Source organism: Aethalodelphis obliquidens, unplaced genomic scaffold (genome assembly GCF_003676395.1).
Source record: "Aethalodelphis obliquidens isolate GAN/ISIS:26980383/991018 unplaced genomic scaffold, ASM367639v1 scaffold57, whole genome shotgun sequence".
Taxonomy (NCBI): domain Eukaryota; kingdom Metazoa; phylum Chordata; class Mammalia; order Artiodactyla; family Delphinidae; genus Aethalodelphis; species Aethalodelphis obliquidens.
The window spans coordinates 1423616-1437051 of NW_020838001.1; the positions used below are offsets into that span (position 1 = coordinate 1423616).

At 68.4% G+C, this 13436-nt stretch overlaps 1 protein-coding gene across 3 annotated transcripts in view; it reads left to right on the forward strand.

The window, feature by feature from the left end:
- LAMA5 (laminin subunit alpha 5) overlaps positions 1 to 13436 on the forward strand; it is a 52397-nt gene that overhangs the window by 33702 nt on the left and 5259 nt on the right. For all 3 annotated transcript variants that reach the window (XM_027086806.1, XM_027086807.1, XM_027086808.1), the window contains 32 exons: positions 444 to 541; positions 618 to 819; positions 930 to 1056; positions 1604 to 1743; positions 2285 to 2400; positions 2479 to 2690; positions 3006 to 3210; positions 3412 to 3556; positions 3752 to 3892; positions 4002 to 4163; positions 4349 to 4450; positions 4555 to 4638; positions 5229 to 5459; positions 5986 to 6099; positions 6323 to 6450; positions 6679 to 6759; positions 6862 to 7076; positions 7512 to 7612; positions 7845 to 8025; positions 8114 to 8263; positions 8644 to 8795; positions 8864 to 8974; positions 9167 to 9278; positions 9714 to 9884; positions 10060 to 10256; positions 10441 to 10557; positions 10665 to 10819; positions 11083 to 11224; positions 11325 to 11427; positions 12041 to 12151; positions 12966 to 13145; positions 13243 to 13391. In XM_027086806.1, coding sequence (XP_026942607.1) covers positions 444 to 541; positions 618 to 819; positions 930 to 1056; positions 1604 to 1743; positions 2285 to 2400; positions 2479 to 2690; positions 3006 to 3210; positions 3412 to 3556; positions 3752 to 3892; positions 4002 to 4163; positions 4349 to 4450; positions 4555 to 4638; positions 5229 to 5459; positions 5986 to 6099; positions 6323 to 6450; positions 6679 to 6759; positions 6862 to 7076; positions 7512 to 7612; positions 7845 to 8025; positions 8114 to 8263; positions 8644 to 8795; positions 8864 to 8974; positions 9167 to 9278; positions 9714 to 9884; positions 10060 to 10256; positions 10441 to 10557; positions 10665 to 10819; positions 11083 to 11224; positions 11325 to 11427; positions 12041 to 12151; positions 12966 to 13145; positions 13243 to 13391 — 4635 coding nt within the window. The remainder of the gene's footprint in view (positions 1 to 443; positions 542 to 617; positions 820 to 929; positions 1057 to 1603; positions 1744 to 2284; positions 2401 to 2478; positions 2691 to 3005; positions 3211 to 3411; positions 3557 to 3751; positions 3893 to 4001; positions 4164 to 4348; positions 4451 to 4554; positions 4639 to 5228; positions 5460 to 5985; positions 6100 to 6322; positions 6451 to 6678; positions 6760 to 6861; positions 7077 to 7511; positions 7613 to 7844; positions 8026 to 8113; positions 8264 to 8643; positions 8796 to 8863; positions 8975 to 9166; positions 9279 to 9713; positions 9885 to 10059; positions 10257 to 10440; positions 10558 to 10664; positions 10820 to 11082; positions 11225 to 11324; positions 11428 to 12040; positions 12152 to 12965; positions 13146 to 13242; positions 13392 to 13436) is intronic.

A 13436-nucleotide genomic window follows, 5' to 3' on the forward strand; every position in this document is an offset into this window, starting at 1 on the left:
CCTCTTTGGCCGACGCCATGGTAGGGATGGATGGAGCTGTCGCCATGGTCACGTGGTATTCTGTCTTCGCTGTCGGGTTTTTCTAGACCCCCTGAGGTGTCACGTTTTACCGTATCTGTCACACACGTTTCTTCGCCGTGGTAGACGGTACAGGACGGAGATGCCTGCTCACGAACCCCTGCTCGCTGAGCGCCCGCCTGTGCCGGGTCCCCGGCCCTATGACCACAGAGGGCGGTGGAGCGCAGTGGGAGGAAGAACGGCCTCCGGGGAGCTGGGAGGTGCTGCAGGCCCAGAATCCACAGCTGAGGGCTGGGGTCTGTGCAGCTGGAGGAGAGGCAGGAGGGGTGGGGGCCGGGGGTCGGTGCAGAGAGCAGGACCGGCCCGGGTGCGGATGTGGACGGGCCGCTCCTGCTGCCACACCCACACCTGTCCCCTTTCTGCAGCACAGTGCCACCCTGGTGCCCGCGGAGACCTTCAGCTCAGAGTTCGTGGAGCCCCGCGTCCGCTGCATCAGCAGTCACGGCGCCTTCAGCCCCAGCAGGTAGTGGGGCCGGGGGCGGGAGCCCAGGGCGGTGGCCGGGACTCGGGGACTCACCCCTGTGTTCCCCACCCCCCAGTGCCGCCTGCCTGCCCTCCCGCTTCCCGAAGCCGCCGCAGCCTGTGGTGCTCAGGGACTGCCAGGTGCTGCCGCTGCCGCCCGGCCTCCCGCTGACCCACTCTCGGGAGCTCACGCCGGGCGCGCCCCCGCCCGGGCCCCAGCCCCGGCCCCCAACCGCTGCGGACCCCGACGTGGAGCCTACCCTGCTGCGCCACCCCCAGGTGTGGGCCGGGGCCGGGAGGGGCCGGGGGGGGGTGGCTGGGGTGGGACTTGCAGCCCCTGATACTCCTGCGTCTCTGCCCACTCACCGGAGCTGCTCCCCCTGGCACAGGGCACCGTGGTCTTCACCACCCACGTGCCCGCCCTGGGCCGCTACGCCTTCCTGCTGCACGGCTACCAGCCGGCCCACCCCACCTTCGCTGTGGAGGTCCTCATCAACGGGGGTCGTGTGTGGCAGGGTAAGCAGAGGGGCGGACCCGGGGCGAGGAGGCTCTCGGGGTCTCATCCACACGGCCCATCGCGTGATACCACACACGACGTGGATGGGGCGCGTGCCAGGTCCACAGCTCACAGGGGCCCTGGCTCGGTGCCCGCTGCCTGGCTGTGACGGCCGTGTGCCCCATCCTGCCATCAGCTCTCACATGCGGTGCCCCAGGGCCCGCTGTGTGTGGCAGGCCCTGCCCCTCACATCTGTTCACCCCGTCCTGTGCTCGCTGTGGGACCCGGGTCCGTGCACGTCTGTTGCATTCTGCTCTGACGAGCCCAGGGATCTTACTGCACCTCGTGGGGCCTCGTGTGTGACCACAGCCGACTCACGTAGCACAAGTGGGCCCAGCCACGTGGGTCTCGGGCGGGTCACATGCGTGTCTTGTTCAGGGACGCGTGGTCCTCCGTGGGTGCTACCGTTGGGATCCTCTCCTCCCTGCTGACTCCAGGAGTGTCCCGAGCCTGGGTGAGGCGCTGTGTGTGTGCTGGGAACACTGACCTGCCTTTCCTCACCTCCAGGCCATGCCAACGCCAGCTTCTGCCCGCATGCCTACGGCTGCCGCACCCTGGTGGTGTGTGAGGGCCGGGCCGTCCTGGACGTGACCGACAGCGAGCTCACTGTGACCGTGCGTGTGCCCGAGGGCCGCTGGCTCTGGCTGGTGAGTTCTCTGGCTGGTAGCCGTCCTCCACCCGTCGTACCGCTGTCGGTCGCTCTGCCAGAGCGTGTCCCCTGCTTGCCGCGGCCCAACCCTGGGCCAGGTGCCAGGGGCAGCAGCCTCTGGGGACCTCCAGGCCCATCACGAGAGGCTCCTGAGGGGATCCAGGAGCCAAGATATTGCCCAGCAGCTCTGGGGCCCTGCTGGTCAGAGTGGCCTTCCTGGAGAGGGAGGCGTCCAGCAAAAAGGGGTGGACAGGGTGCCAGGAGCCTGGGCCCTTCCTCACACTCCCCAAGCTTCCGCTTGGCCACAGAGGCTGGCCTCCCCTCTGAGTGGCCCCCAGGAGGGACCCAGCACCTGGCAGCCTGGCTGGGGCCCCGGGCCAGGGTGTGATATCGCCACCGCTGTCTTAGCTGCCCGGCCAGACCCTGGCCTGTGGCAGAGAAGCCCTGGCGTCGGCCCCTGCCGGTGGGCTCCGGCACCCACCCCCGACCTGCACCCTTCGCTGGGCCTGCGGGAAGGTGACCAGGCCTTGATGCTCTAGGAGTATGTGCTGGTGGTCCCCGAAGATGCCTACAGCCCCAGCTACTTCCAGGAGGAGCCCCTGGACAAATCCTACGACTTCATCAGCCAGTGCGCCACCCACGGTTACCACGTCAGGTGGGCCGGGCTCGGGGCCGGGGGCCGCAGGGTAGGGGCCGGGCTGGGAGCTGGCCTCACCACCCGCCCTCACCCCAGCCCCTCCAGCTCGTCGTCCTTCTGCCGCAACGCCGCCACCTCCCTCTCCCTCTTCTATAACAACGGGGCTCGGCCGTGCAGCTGCCACGAGGTGGGCGCCGTGGGACCCACGTGTGAGCCCTTCGGGGGCCAGTGTCCCTGCCGCGCCCACGTCATAGGCCGTGACTGCTCCCGCTGTGCCACTGGCTACTGGGGCTTCCCCAGCTGCAGGCGTGAGTACCCCAGTCCGCGGAAACGTCCAGGGGTGCCTCCAGGAAACAGTGGTCAGGAGCATGTTCCTGGTGGACCGGCCCTGCCACGTCCTGTCTGCGAGGGCCCAGGCCTTCCAGGGCTGTCCAGGAGGTTCCGGGGACTAGGCAGCAGCTCTGCCCAGCTGACGCCACGTCAGAGGAGCTGCCTGGGGCTTGGGGCCCGGAGCTGGGTGGAACCAGGCTGTGGGGGTAGGGTGGCCTTGCCGCCCCCGCCATTCAGTGTCCCCAGGTCTGCCGTTGGGTCCCCTGACCGGGGCCTGTGCACGCGCCCCACAGCCTGTGACTGCAGCGGCCGCCTCTGTGATGAGCTCACAGGCCAGTGCATCTGCCCGCCGCGCACCGTCCCACCCGACTGTGTCATCTGCCAGCCCCAGACCTTTGGCTGCCACCCCCTGGTCGGCTGTGAGGAGTGTAACTGCTCGGGGCCCGGCGTCCAGGAACTCATGGACCCCTCCTGTGATGTGGACAGTGGCCAGTGCAAGTGAGCACCAGGGTGCGGGTCCCCGTGGCCTCGGGGCAATCCCGGGTCGCCTGCCACTGAGCCCTGAACCCATCCAGCCCCTGGTAGTGTCCCTGGCGCTCAGGGGGGCACCACCTTGGTGGGGGGCACCTCTGGTCTCTCGTGTCAGTGTGAGGGGCCAGGTGGAGGAGAGGCCCAGCGGCTTCTGAACCCTCACGGCAGGTGCAGACCCAACGTGGCTGGACGCCGCTGTGACACTTGTGCTCCCGGGTTCTACGGCTTCCCCAGCTGCCGCCCCTGCGACTGCCACGAAGCAGGCTCTGCACCTGGAACATGCGACCCCCTCACAGGCCAGTGCTCTTGCAAGGTGAGGGCGGTCTGGGGCCAGACTTGCCGACACGACCCCACCCCGTCCCTCGTCTTGTCTTCTCAGCGGACCTTCGTTCTCTCTGGGAGGTTGGAGCTTCCTGGCACCTTTAGGACAGTCAGCCCACTTGTGGGGTGACAGCCAACACGGGCACACGGCTGACCGCCCTGCCCTGTCGTGCCCTCCTGCCCCCAGGAGAACGTGCAGGGCCCGCGGTGTGACCAGTGCCGCCTTGGGACGTTCTCCCTGGACGTTGCCAACCCGAAAGGCTGCACCCGCTGCTTCTGCTTCGGGGCCACGGATCGCTGCCGGAGCTCCGCCTACGCCCGCCGGGAGGTGTGCGGGCAGGACGGGAGGGGACTCAGGGAGGGGGTCTGAGACGTAGGACGGGGCTCTGTGATACGCGAGGGCATGCGCCTGTGTTACCCACCCACGTGCCCTGCAGTTCGTGGACATGGAGGGCTGGACGCTGCTGAGTGGTGACCGGCAGGTGGTGCCCCACGAGCGGCAGGCGGAGGGAACACTGCTTCGCGCAGACCTGCGGCGCGTGCCTGAGGCCTTCCCCGAGCTGTACTGGCAGGCCCCACCCTCCTACCTGGGGGACCGGGTGAGCAGGCCAATTGGCCCCTGGGAGGGCACCCGGAGGGTGTCCAGGACCTCCTGGAGGCCTGGGGGGGCCCGCAGTGAGTATGCTGGTGTCCAGGGAGGGATAGGGGGCCTAGAACCACTGCCGTCGACTCTGGGCCTGTGGACGGGGTCTGGCCAGGTCGCATCCCTCTGTCCGGCCTCCAGGTGTCGTCCTACGGCGGGACCCTTCGCTACGAACTGCACTCGGAGACCCAGCGGGGAGACGTGTTCATCCCCACGGAGAGCAGACCAGACGTGGTGCTGCAGGTGGCCCACCGGGTGGTCTTGGCAAGGGCGGGCAGCGGGCACAGCCGAGCCGGGACCGTGGGCAGCCCGATTCCTGGCCCTCATCCGCCCACACGCCTCCCCAGGGCAACCAGATGAGCATCGCGTTCCTGGAGCCAGTGTACCCGGCGCCCGGCCACGTTCAGCGCGGGGAGCTGCAGCTGGTGGAGGTGAGCAGCCGTCTCTGGCCCCCAAGGCTGCAGGGGCTGCTCTCCGTGTCAGAAAACAGGGTCCAGGAGTGGGCGGGACCCTTGTCAGCACGCCTGTTTTCTGGTTCCCCGTGGGGGTAACGCTCCTGGGCCGACTGCTGGCTTGCAAACCCCTGATCCCTGACGGGTGAGCAGGTCCTCTGATGCCTGGCCCTGGGGTTCCCTCTGCAGGCCACCAGCTTGTGTCTTTCGTCCATTTCCTTTCCGAGGGGTTTCATGTTATTCTTGAGGTTCACCCTATGTCCTGGCTTCAGAGCTGCGATCGTCTTGTTTTAGTCTGTACTCTTGTAAGCCTGTGCGTCTTTCTGTAAGATCTTTTCTGATGAACAGACGTTCTTGCATCTGACGTACTCAAGTCGTTCATTTTTCATTTGCAGTTAGTGCTTTCGTGCGTTAAAGTCTTTGCTTCTCAGATCAGACGTCACTCACCTGTACCGCGTGTCCCCCCCACGTGTCCTGCGTGCCCCCACCCCCCCGCGGGAGGGTCTGTCCTGGGCTCCTGCTGCGCCCCGCTGCGGCGGCCGCACTGAGGCCCTGTCATGGCCGCGCAGGGCAATTTCTGGCACATGGAGACGCGCAGCGCTGTGTCCCGCGAGGAGCTCATGATGGTGCTGGCCGGCCTGGAGCAGCTGCACATCCGCGCCCTCTTCTCGCAGACCTCCTCAGCCATCTCCCTGCGCAGGGTGGCGCTGGAGGTGGCCAGCGAGGTGGGCGGGGGACCTCCGGCCAGCAACGTGGAGCTGTGCATGTGCCCTGCCAACTACCGTGGGGACTCGTGCCAGGTGAGGTGGCGGGGGCAGGCACCGGGCTGCCGGGCTGCCGCCAACGGGTCGCCCTGCCCCGCGTGCGCACGTCCACCCTCCCCCGAGCGTCCACGCCTGGCCTCCGTCTCCATCTCACTCCACCCCTCCTCCTACCAGCTGGGTATCACGCTCCCGGCAGCTGACCTTCCCACCACAGGCTGAGCCGGCCACTTGCTCATCCGTCTGTTAATCCGCTGTCACCTGCCCCCTGCCCGGCCCCCCGTGCACGCAGCTGGTCTTCATCTGTTCAGTGCCCAGTCCGTCCCACGTCCACGGTTTACCCAGACAGCATCACCGAACCCCCCTCCCCTCCCTCCGCCCGCCTGGAAGAGGTGTTTGGAGGAGAACAGGAGGTGGTCCCCTGAGCCCGCGGCATCTGCGTGGCTTTATGGGCGGTGACTGTGCCTTCAGCGGTCGGTCAGGCTCAGGAGCGGGGTCCCCGGCTGCCCCCACACCAGGCTGGCCCCGCCTCCTTTCCTGACTGTTGATGCCCACCCGCCCCCAGGAATGCGCCCCTGGCTACTACCGGGACGTCAAAGGTCTCTTTTTGGGTCGCTGCATCCCCTGTCAGTGCCATGGCCACTCAGACCGCTGCCTCCCTGGCTCGGGTGTCTGTGTGGTGAGTGGGGCCCCGCAGGGGAGGACGGCCACCAGAGGCGCAGGGTAGGGAAGACCAGGGGGCCTTTGGTCAGCAGTTACGGGTATGCTGAGGTCTGGGGGAGGGGAGGGACTCTGGGCAGGGCACCTGCTGGCAGTGGGCGGAGTCCTGCAGGGTGGGGGTGGGGGAGCTGGCCGGAAGAGAGGCCTCCGCCATCGGTGCTGATGTGTCCCGTCTGCCCCAGGGCTGCCAGCACGACACCGAGGGTGACCACTGCGAGCGCTGCCAGGACGGCTTCGTGCGCAGCGGACCTGAGGACCCTGCGGCCCCCTGCATCAGCTGCCCTTGCCCTCTGGCTGTGCCTTCCAACAAGTGAGCTGGGCCACAGCCCCTCCAGGGCCCCGGCCATTGACTGGTGGACCAAAGTCCTTAAAGACCCGGAATGGAATACCACCACCCCCTACCTGGTTGGGTCAGCACTGCCCTCTGTGGAGGCCGGGGCATCCGGGGTGGGCCCATGAAGTGGGGGACCCCCCCCCCCGCTTACCTGGTGCTCACCTGGAGCGTGCTGGGGTGTAACGACCACCTCCGTCTCTGCAGCTTCGCCACGGGCTGCATCCTGCGAGGTGGCCGCGCCCAGTGTCTCTGCAAACCCGGCTATGCTGGGGCCTCCTGCGAGCGGTGAGCTGGGCAGGCGGGTGCCTGACTGGGGCGGGGTCTGCGTGCGTGGCCCCGGGGACGCTGCGTTGCCTGCCAGCACTAGCCATGATCCCGCCCCACCAGGTGCGCACCCGGCTTCTTTGGGAACCCCCTGGTGCTGGGCAGCTCGTGCCAGCCCTGCGACTGCAGCGGCAACGGCGACCCCAACATGCTCTTCAGCGACTGCGACCCCCTGACGGGCGCCTGCCGCGGCTGCCTGCGCCACACCACCGGGCCCCGCTGCGAGAGCTGCGCCCCCGGCTTCTACGGCAACGCCCTGCTGCCCGGCAACTGCACCCGTAGGCAGGGAGGGCGGGGCTGAAGGGCCCCTGGGTGTCCCACCCGGAGCAGGCTGTGTCCCGGGCCGGGCCCAGCGTGGACAGGGTGGACCCGACCAGGCCCCCAGGACTCACGGTCAGGCGACCCCACGGCCAGGCCGAGGGTCACTTGGGGACTCTGGCCTCTCCTGAGGGAGGGCACCCCACGAGGGCTCTGACGGGTCCTCTGGCTGAGCCCAGGCTGCAGGGGAGGCGGGCACAATGGGCCGGTGAGCAGGCAGCTGCATGGTTTGGACCTAGGTGGAGCAGGGAGGGGATGAAAAGTGAGGGCCTGGGGGCTTCACTTGGGGCAGGATGGAGATGCGTGTGGAGTAGGTGCCCAGTAAGGGCTTCCCGGGGTGGGAGGGAAGAGGCTGGGTGGGGGTCAGGGCTACTGTCACAGCCACCCTTCTGCAGGGTGTGACTGCTCCCCGTGTGGGACGGAGGCCTGTGATCCCCGTAGTGGGCGTTGCCTGTGCAAAGCGGGTGTGACCGGTCAGCGCTGCGACCAATGTCAGGTAGCGCTGCCAGGGTGGGGCGGGGCCTTGATTTTGTGGGTGGGGCCTTGGTGTGGGGGTGGGGTTTGTGGCTGTGGGGCGGGGCCTTGGCGTAGGGGCGGGGCTCGGGGCCAGAGGGATGGGGTATGGGTGTAGGGGCAGGACGTCATGGCTGGAGGTGCAGGCTCTCAGGGCTGAAGGAAGCTGGGTCTTACGAGCTGGGCAGAGCCCTGACTGCAGTTTGTGCCCCCAGGAAGGACACTTCGGCTTTGAGGGCTGCGGGGGCTGCCGCCCGTGCGCCTGTGGCCCAGCTGCCGAGGGCTCCGAGTGCCATCCCCAGAGCGGGCAGTGCCACTGCCGGCCCGGGACTGGGGGTCTCCAGTGCCGCGAGTGTGCCCCCGGCCACTGGGGGCTCCCTGAGCAGGGCTGCAGGCGTGAGTGCGGGCCGGCGGGACACCTCGGGGCAGCAAGGAGTACCCCAGGGCCCTCAGCCGGCCACTCACCCCACCCCTCCCACCCCAGGCTGCCAGTGTCAGGGCGGCCACTGTGACGTCCACACGGGCCGCTGCACGTGCCCCCAGGGGCTCAGTGGGGAGCGCTGTGACACCTGCAGCCACCAGCACCAGGTGCCCATGCCAGGAGGGCCTGGGGGCCACGGCGTGCACTGCGAAGGTGTGTGCCTGCCCTCCCCACTGCCCCAGCCGCCTGGCCACACCCGGCTCCCCCGCCCCTCCCAACTCCATCTGGGATGGTGCCGGTCCCAGCGCCATGCTGACTCGGTGACCCCAACGTTCACCTCCACCTCCAGATCAGTTCTCTGGTCCCAGCGCTCCTTGTCAATTTTCTGAGAGACCCCACGGCTGTCCTCCTGTTGACCCTGAGACCCCCACGCTGACCTCTGCAACCCCTAACCTCGTAACCCTCAGCCCAGCTCAGTACCCCGTTCCATCTCCGTGACCCCTAGTGATCCGCTTCTAGCTCGCCGACCCCATGACTCTCTGGTGGTCTCAGGCCCACCCCTCACCCCACGCCCACCTGCCCCCTGCCCTCAGTGTGTGACCACTGTGTGGTGTTGCTCCTGGACGACCTGGAGCGGGCTGGCGCTCTCCTCCCCGCCATCCGGGAGCAGCTGCGTGGCGTCAATGCCAGCTCCGTGGTCTGGGCCCGGCTGCACAGGCTGAACGCCTCCATCGCCGACCTGCAGGTACTGCCCGGCCTGGCCCCCAGCCTCCCCTGCCCAGGTCGCAGGCTCTCACCTTCCCCTCCCCGCAGAGCCAGCTCCGGAAACCTCCTGGCCCCCGTCATGAGACTACACAGCAGCTGGAGACACTGGAACGACAGACCTCAAGCCTCGGGCAGGACGTGCAGCAGCTGGACGGCCAGGCAGGCGCCTGGGGAGCCCTGCCCCAGAACCCACCCCCTGGAATGCTCCTCCTCCAGGAAAGCCCTTTCCCGGGACCGCTTTCCCTCAGCAGACTCCTCCCCAAGAGGCCTCTCTCCCCGGGCCCCAAACCATCCAGCGTCACCCCTGACCCGCAGCTCAGCCTCGAGGCCTGATGGGTACTTCATCCACAGGCCACAGGGGCCCGAGCCCAGGCCGGCCAGCTTCTGGACAGCACCGAGGCCACGCTGGGCCGGGCACAGACGCTGCTGGCAGCCGTCCGGGCTGTGGACCGCGCCCTGAGTGGTAGGGGCTGGCCCACCTGGGCAGGGCGGGGAGAGTCAGGGCAGGGGGCGTGCCTCCAGGGGGCTCGGCCTTGAAGAACCGGCACGTTTGGATGTTTAGACAGGGAGATGGGCCTCGGCCGCGGAAACAGTGGGTCCGGGCTGGGAGGTGGGGGGCACGCGGGCCCCACAAGACGGGCCAGTGCCCCCGCCCACGGGCTGAGCAGACGGCAGTGGTGGGGATCCTGGGGGGGCGCCCTGGGAGGTGAGGGGGTGTGGCGAGAGGGCCGGCGGCCTGGAGCCAGGAGCTGGGGGCCGTCCGGGGCACGCCGGCTTACACGGGGGTGAGCTGAAGATGCTTGACTGGGCGTTTCTGGCTCGGAAGCTAGTGGCAGAGGTGTGCCCGGGCAGCAGGCCAGCCCTGGGCCCTGACAGCCCGTTCCCCAAACCCACACAGAGCTCGAGTCCCAGACGGACCGCCTGTCACCAGCCAACGCCTCAGCCCTATCTGGTGAGCAGCTGCGCCGGACACTGGCCGAGGTGGAACGGCTGCTCCGGGAGATGCGGGCCCGTGACCTGGGGGTTCCGCGAGCCGCCGCTGAGGCTGAGCTGGGGGAGGCCCAGACACGTGAGTGGTGTCAGCCCCAGCAGGGCAGAGACGGGAGGGGTGAGGACCCGGCTGGGGGCTCTGGGGCTGAGGTCAGCCTGGAGTGGCATCCCGTCAGCTTGGGAGGGTGGACGGGGACTGGCAGGCACCAGGAGTCACTGCCCAAGTGACCGTTCCTGCCCTGGGCCTTGGCCAGTGCTGGCCCATGTGCAGGAGCAGCTGAGCAGGCGCTGGGAGAGGAACCAGGCGCTGGTAGCACGCACCCAAGACCAGCTGGTCCAGCACGAGGCCGGACTCATGGACCTGCGGGAAGCCCTGAACAGGGCGGTGGGCACTACACGGGAGGCGGAGGAGCTCAACAGCCGCAACCAGGAGCGGCTGGAGGAAGCCCTGGTAGGGAGCCTGCCCCGCGACCCCCAGCCCCGCCCCCTCCTCCCCCAGCCCCCCCGCCCCCTCCCCCTCCCCCTCCCCCCTGCTCACTCTCATACTCATCATCCACTACTCTGTCACCCCACCCCTTTATTTTCCTGCCTCATCCTTGTTCTATCATGTCTTTCTCACTCCCCATCGTCTCCAGCAACGGAAACAGGAGCTGTTCCGGGACAACGCCACTCTGGGGGTCACTCTACAGGCCGCCAGAGACACCCTGGTCCGGCTCACTGAGCTTCTGCGCGGCATGGACCAGGCCAAGGAGGTGAGCACCCCCCCCTCCCAAAGGGCTGCACGCTGGGCGGGGGCAGATCAGGTGGGGGTGAGTAGGGGATGGGGACGAGGGTCCCACCTAAGCCCACCCACCCCCAGGAGTACGAGCACCTTGCTGCCAGCCTGGACGGGGCCCGGACGCCCCTGCTCGAGAAGATGCGGGCCTTCTCCCCGGCGAGCAGCAAGGTGGACCTGGTGGAGGCCGCCGAGGCCCACGCATGGCAGCTGGACCAGCTGGCGCTCAACCTTTCCAGGTACTGGGCCCAAAGAGGGTGCCCGGGGGCGTGCAGCCAGGGCCTGGAGGTGGCCTAGCTGGTCTGGGAGGGCACTTAGAAGGAGACGCCGGTGTCCCTGCAGGGGCCGGGCAGAAGTTTGGGCCCAGGGTGGCAGGAAGAAGCAGGACAGGCACACAGGGCGGTGCAAGGCCGGGAGTCTAGAGCCGCCAGGCAGGCGGAGGCCCGTGAGGTGGGCGGAGCCCCCACCCGCACCCTGGGATCCTCCCCGCTTCCCCTCACAGCATCATCCAGGGAGTCAACCAGGACCGCTTCATCCAGCGGGCCGTCGAGGCCGCCAACGCCTACAGCAGCATTCTGCAAGCCGTGCGGGCCGCCGAGGGTGCTGCCGGCCAGGCGCAGCAGCAGGCGAGCCGTATATGGGCGGTGAGGCCCCGACGCCCCCCACAGCCCCGGCGGGAGCCCCTGTTCCCTTGCAGCTCCACCGGGCAGGTGTGAACTGCATCCTGTTTCTCTGTGTCTACAGGTAGTCGTGCAGCGGGGCCTGGCGTCCCGAGCCCGGGAGCTGCTGGCGGACAGCAGTGCCCTGGAGGAGGCCGTCATTGGGGAGCAGCGGAGGCTGGGCCTCGGTGAGTGCCGGGTCCAGCTGGGCGTCCGGGCTCCGTGGGGACCCTCACCTTCCGGCCATGTGGGTCGTCACCGTGTGAACCAGGGTCGCGGCTGCCCTCGGTGGGAATTTTCCCCACTGCTCGGCAAGTGCGTCCCTGGGAGCTCTGCGAAGGCCCACCACCCCCCCTGGCCTCATGACAGGCCCCCGGGACGTGGAAGGGCCTGGGGAAGGGGCCGTGGGGCCCGGCTGATGGTTTCCCTGATGTCCTGGCTGAGGGCCGTGTGCATGCCAGGCCGTCGAGGAGGAGCGGGTGGGGAGCGGGCAGTGGGGTGCGCCCTCTGCTGCTAGCACTTCAGGGCACTGGTGGCCACGAGCAATGGCCCAGCTTTTCTGAGCCTCCATTGCTTCACCTGTAAAATGGGAATCATTGCCTTGGCTGTGGGCCCAGGAGGCTGCCCCAAGACTTGGGCACCAGTGCCACCCCCTGAGCTGAGGGCCCTCGTGTCCACGTCTCCACCTGACTGTGTGCGTGTGAGCCTTAATCCTCCCTGGTCAGGAGGGAGGACTGAAATGGGCTGCACCTGTACCCTGGGGGCGGGGGCTCCTCGGGACTGAGGCTGCCTGCCCCGCAGCGTGGGCCACCCTCCAGGGCACCGGGACCCGGCTCCGCGATGCCCGGGCCAGGAAGGAACAGCTGGCGGCCCGACTCCGGGAGGTGCAGGCCATGCTGGCTATGGACACAGGTAGGGTGGGTCTTCTTCCTGCCCCTGCCCTCACTGCTTGTCCCCAGAGCTGAAGAGACACCTGTCCAGATAGACATCAGCCAGTCTGTCCAGTAGGCTCTGATGGGGAACGTGTTCACACTTGTGCCGTCCGGAGTGGTGGCCGGGGTGGCTGAGGGGGACCCCTGTGTGGGCAGCTCCAACCCTGGGGACCCTCCCCAGCCCTGGGGATCTGCTTCTGGTCGGAGACAGATGCCAAACGAACGTAGCCCCGGGCAGCAAGTGAAAACTGGAAGGGGCAGGGAGCGCGCGGAGAGAGGTGGCGCGGGGCAGGCGGGAGTGTGCGGCAGGGACTTGGGGCATCTGGGGGAGGTGGGGAGGGGGGAGGGGGAGGCAGCAGCAGAGGCCAGCGTGGCTGGAGCTGAGGGCTCGGGGGCCGGGGGGCTGGGAGGGCTCAGGGCAGAGGAGGGATCCCTGCCGACTCGAGAGTCGACCTTCCCCACAAGCCTGGGTTGGGGCCACGGGGACTCTGGGAGGGGGGGTGCACTCAGGAGAGATGGTGTTGGCAGGGGTAGGGGGGGCCATGGGGAGGCGGGGCTGAGCCGACACTGGGTGACCCAGCTGTGGCGAGAGAGGCTGGCACAGGAGGAGCCGTCTGGGAGAGGACGGAGGGTGCGTTTCCACCGCGCTGAGGCTCTCACGAGATCGGGGGCGGGGGTGACATCCCTGTTGCTGGTCTTGGCATGGAGGTCTATAGTGGTCTCCCCAGATGGGGATGAGGCCCCCCGATGGTCCTCACTTGCCCCCCGCTGAGCCTGCACACTGCCTGCCACAGACGAGACAAGCAAGAAGATAGCCCATGCCAAGGCCGTGGTCACCGAAGCCCAGGACACGGCCGCCCGCGTGCAGTCCCGGCTTCAAGACATGCAGAAAAACGTGGAGCGGTGGCAGGGCCAGTACAAGGGCCTGCAGAGCCAGGACCTGGGCCGGGTGGTGCTCGACGCAGGCCGCTCAGGTGGGCCCTGACGCACAGTGCCCTGACAAGAGGGCGGGCTGGGGTGGGGTGGCCAGGGGCTCAGGGCTGCCTCCCCACATCCGCTCCCCCCCTGCAGTGTCCACCCTGGAGAAGACACTGCCGCAGCTGCTGGCCAAGCTGAGCCTCCTGCAGAACCGTGGGATGCACAACGCCAGCCTGGCCCTGTCGGCCAGCATCGGCCGCGTGCGGGAGCTCATTGCCCAGGCCCGGGGTGCTGCCGATAAGGTGCGTGCGAGTGCCAGGGCCAGGTGGGCGTCTGGGAGACCAGGA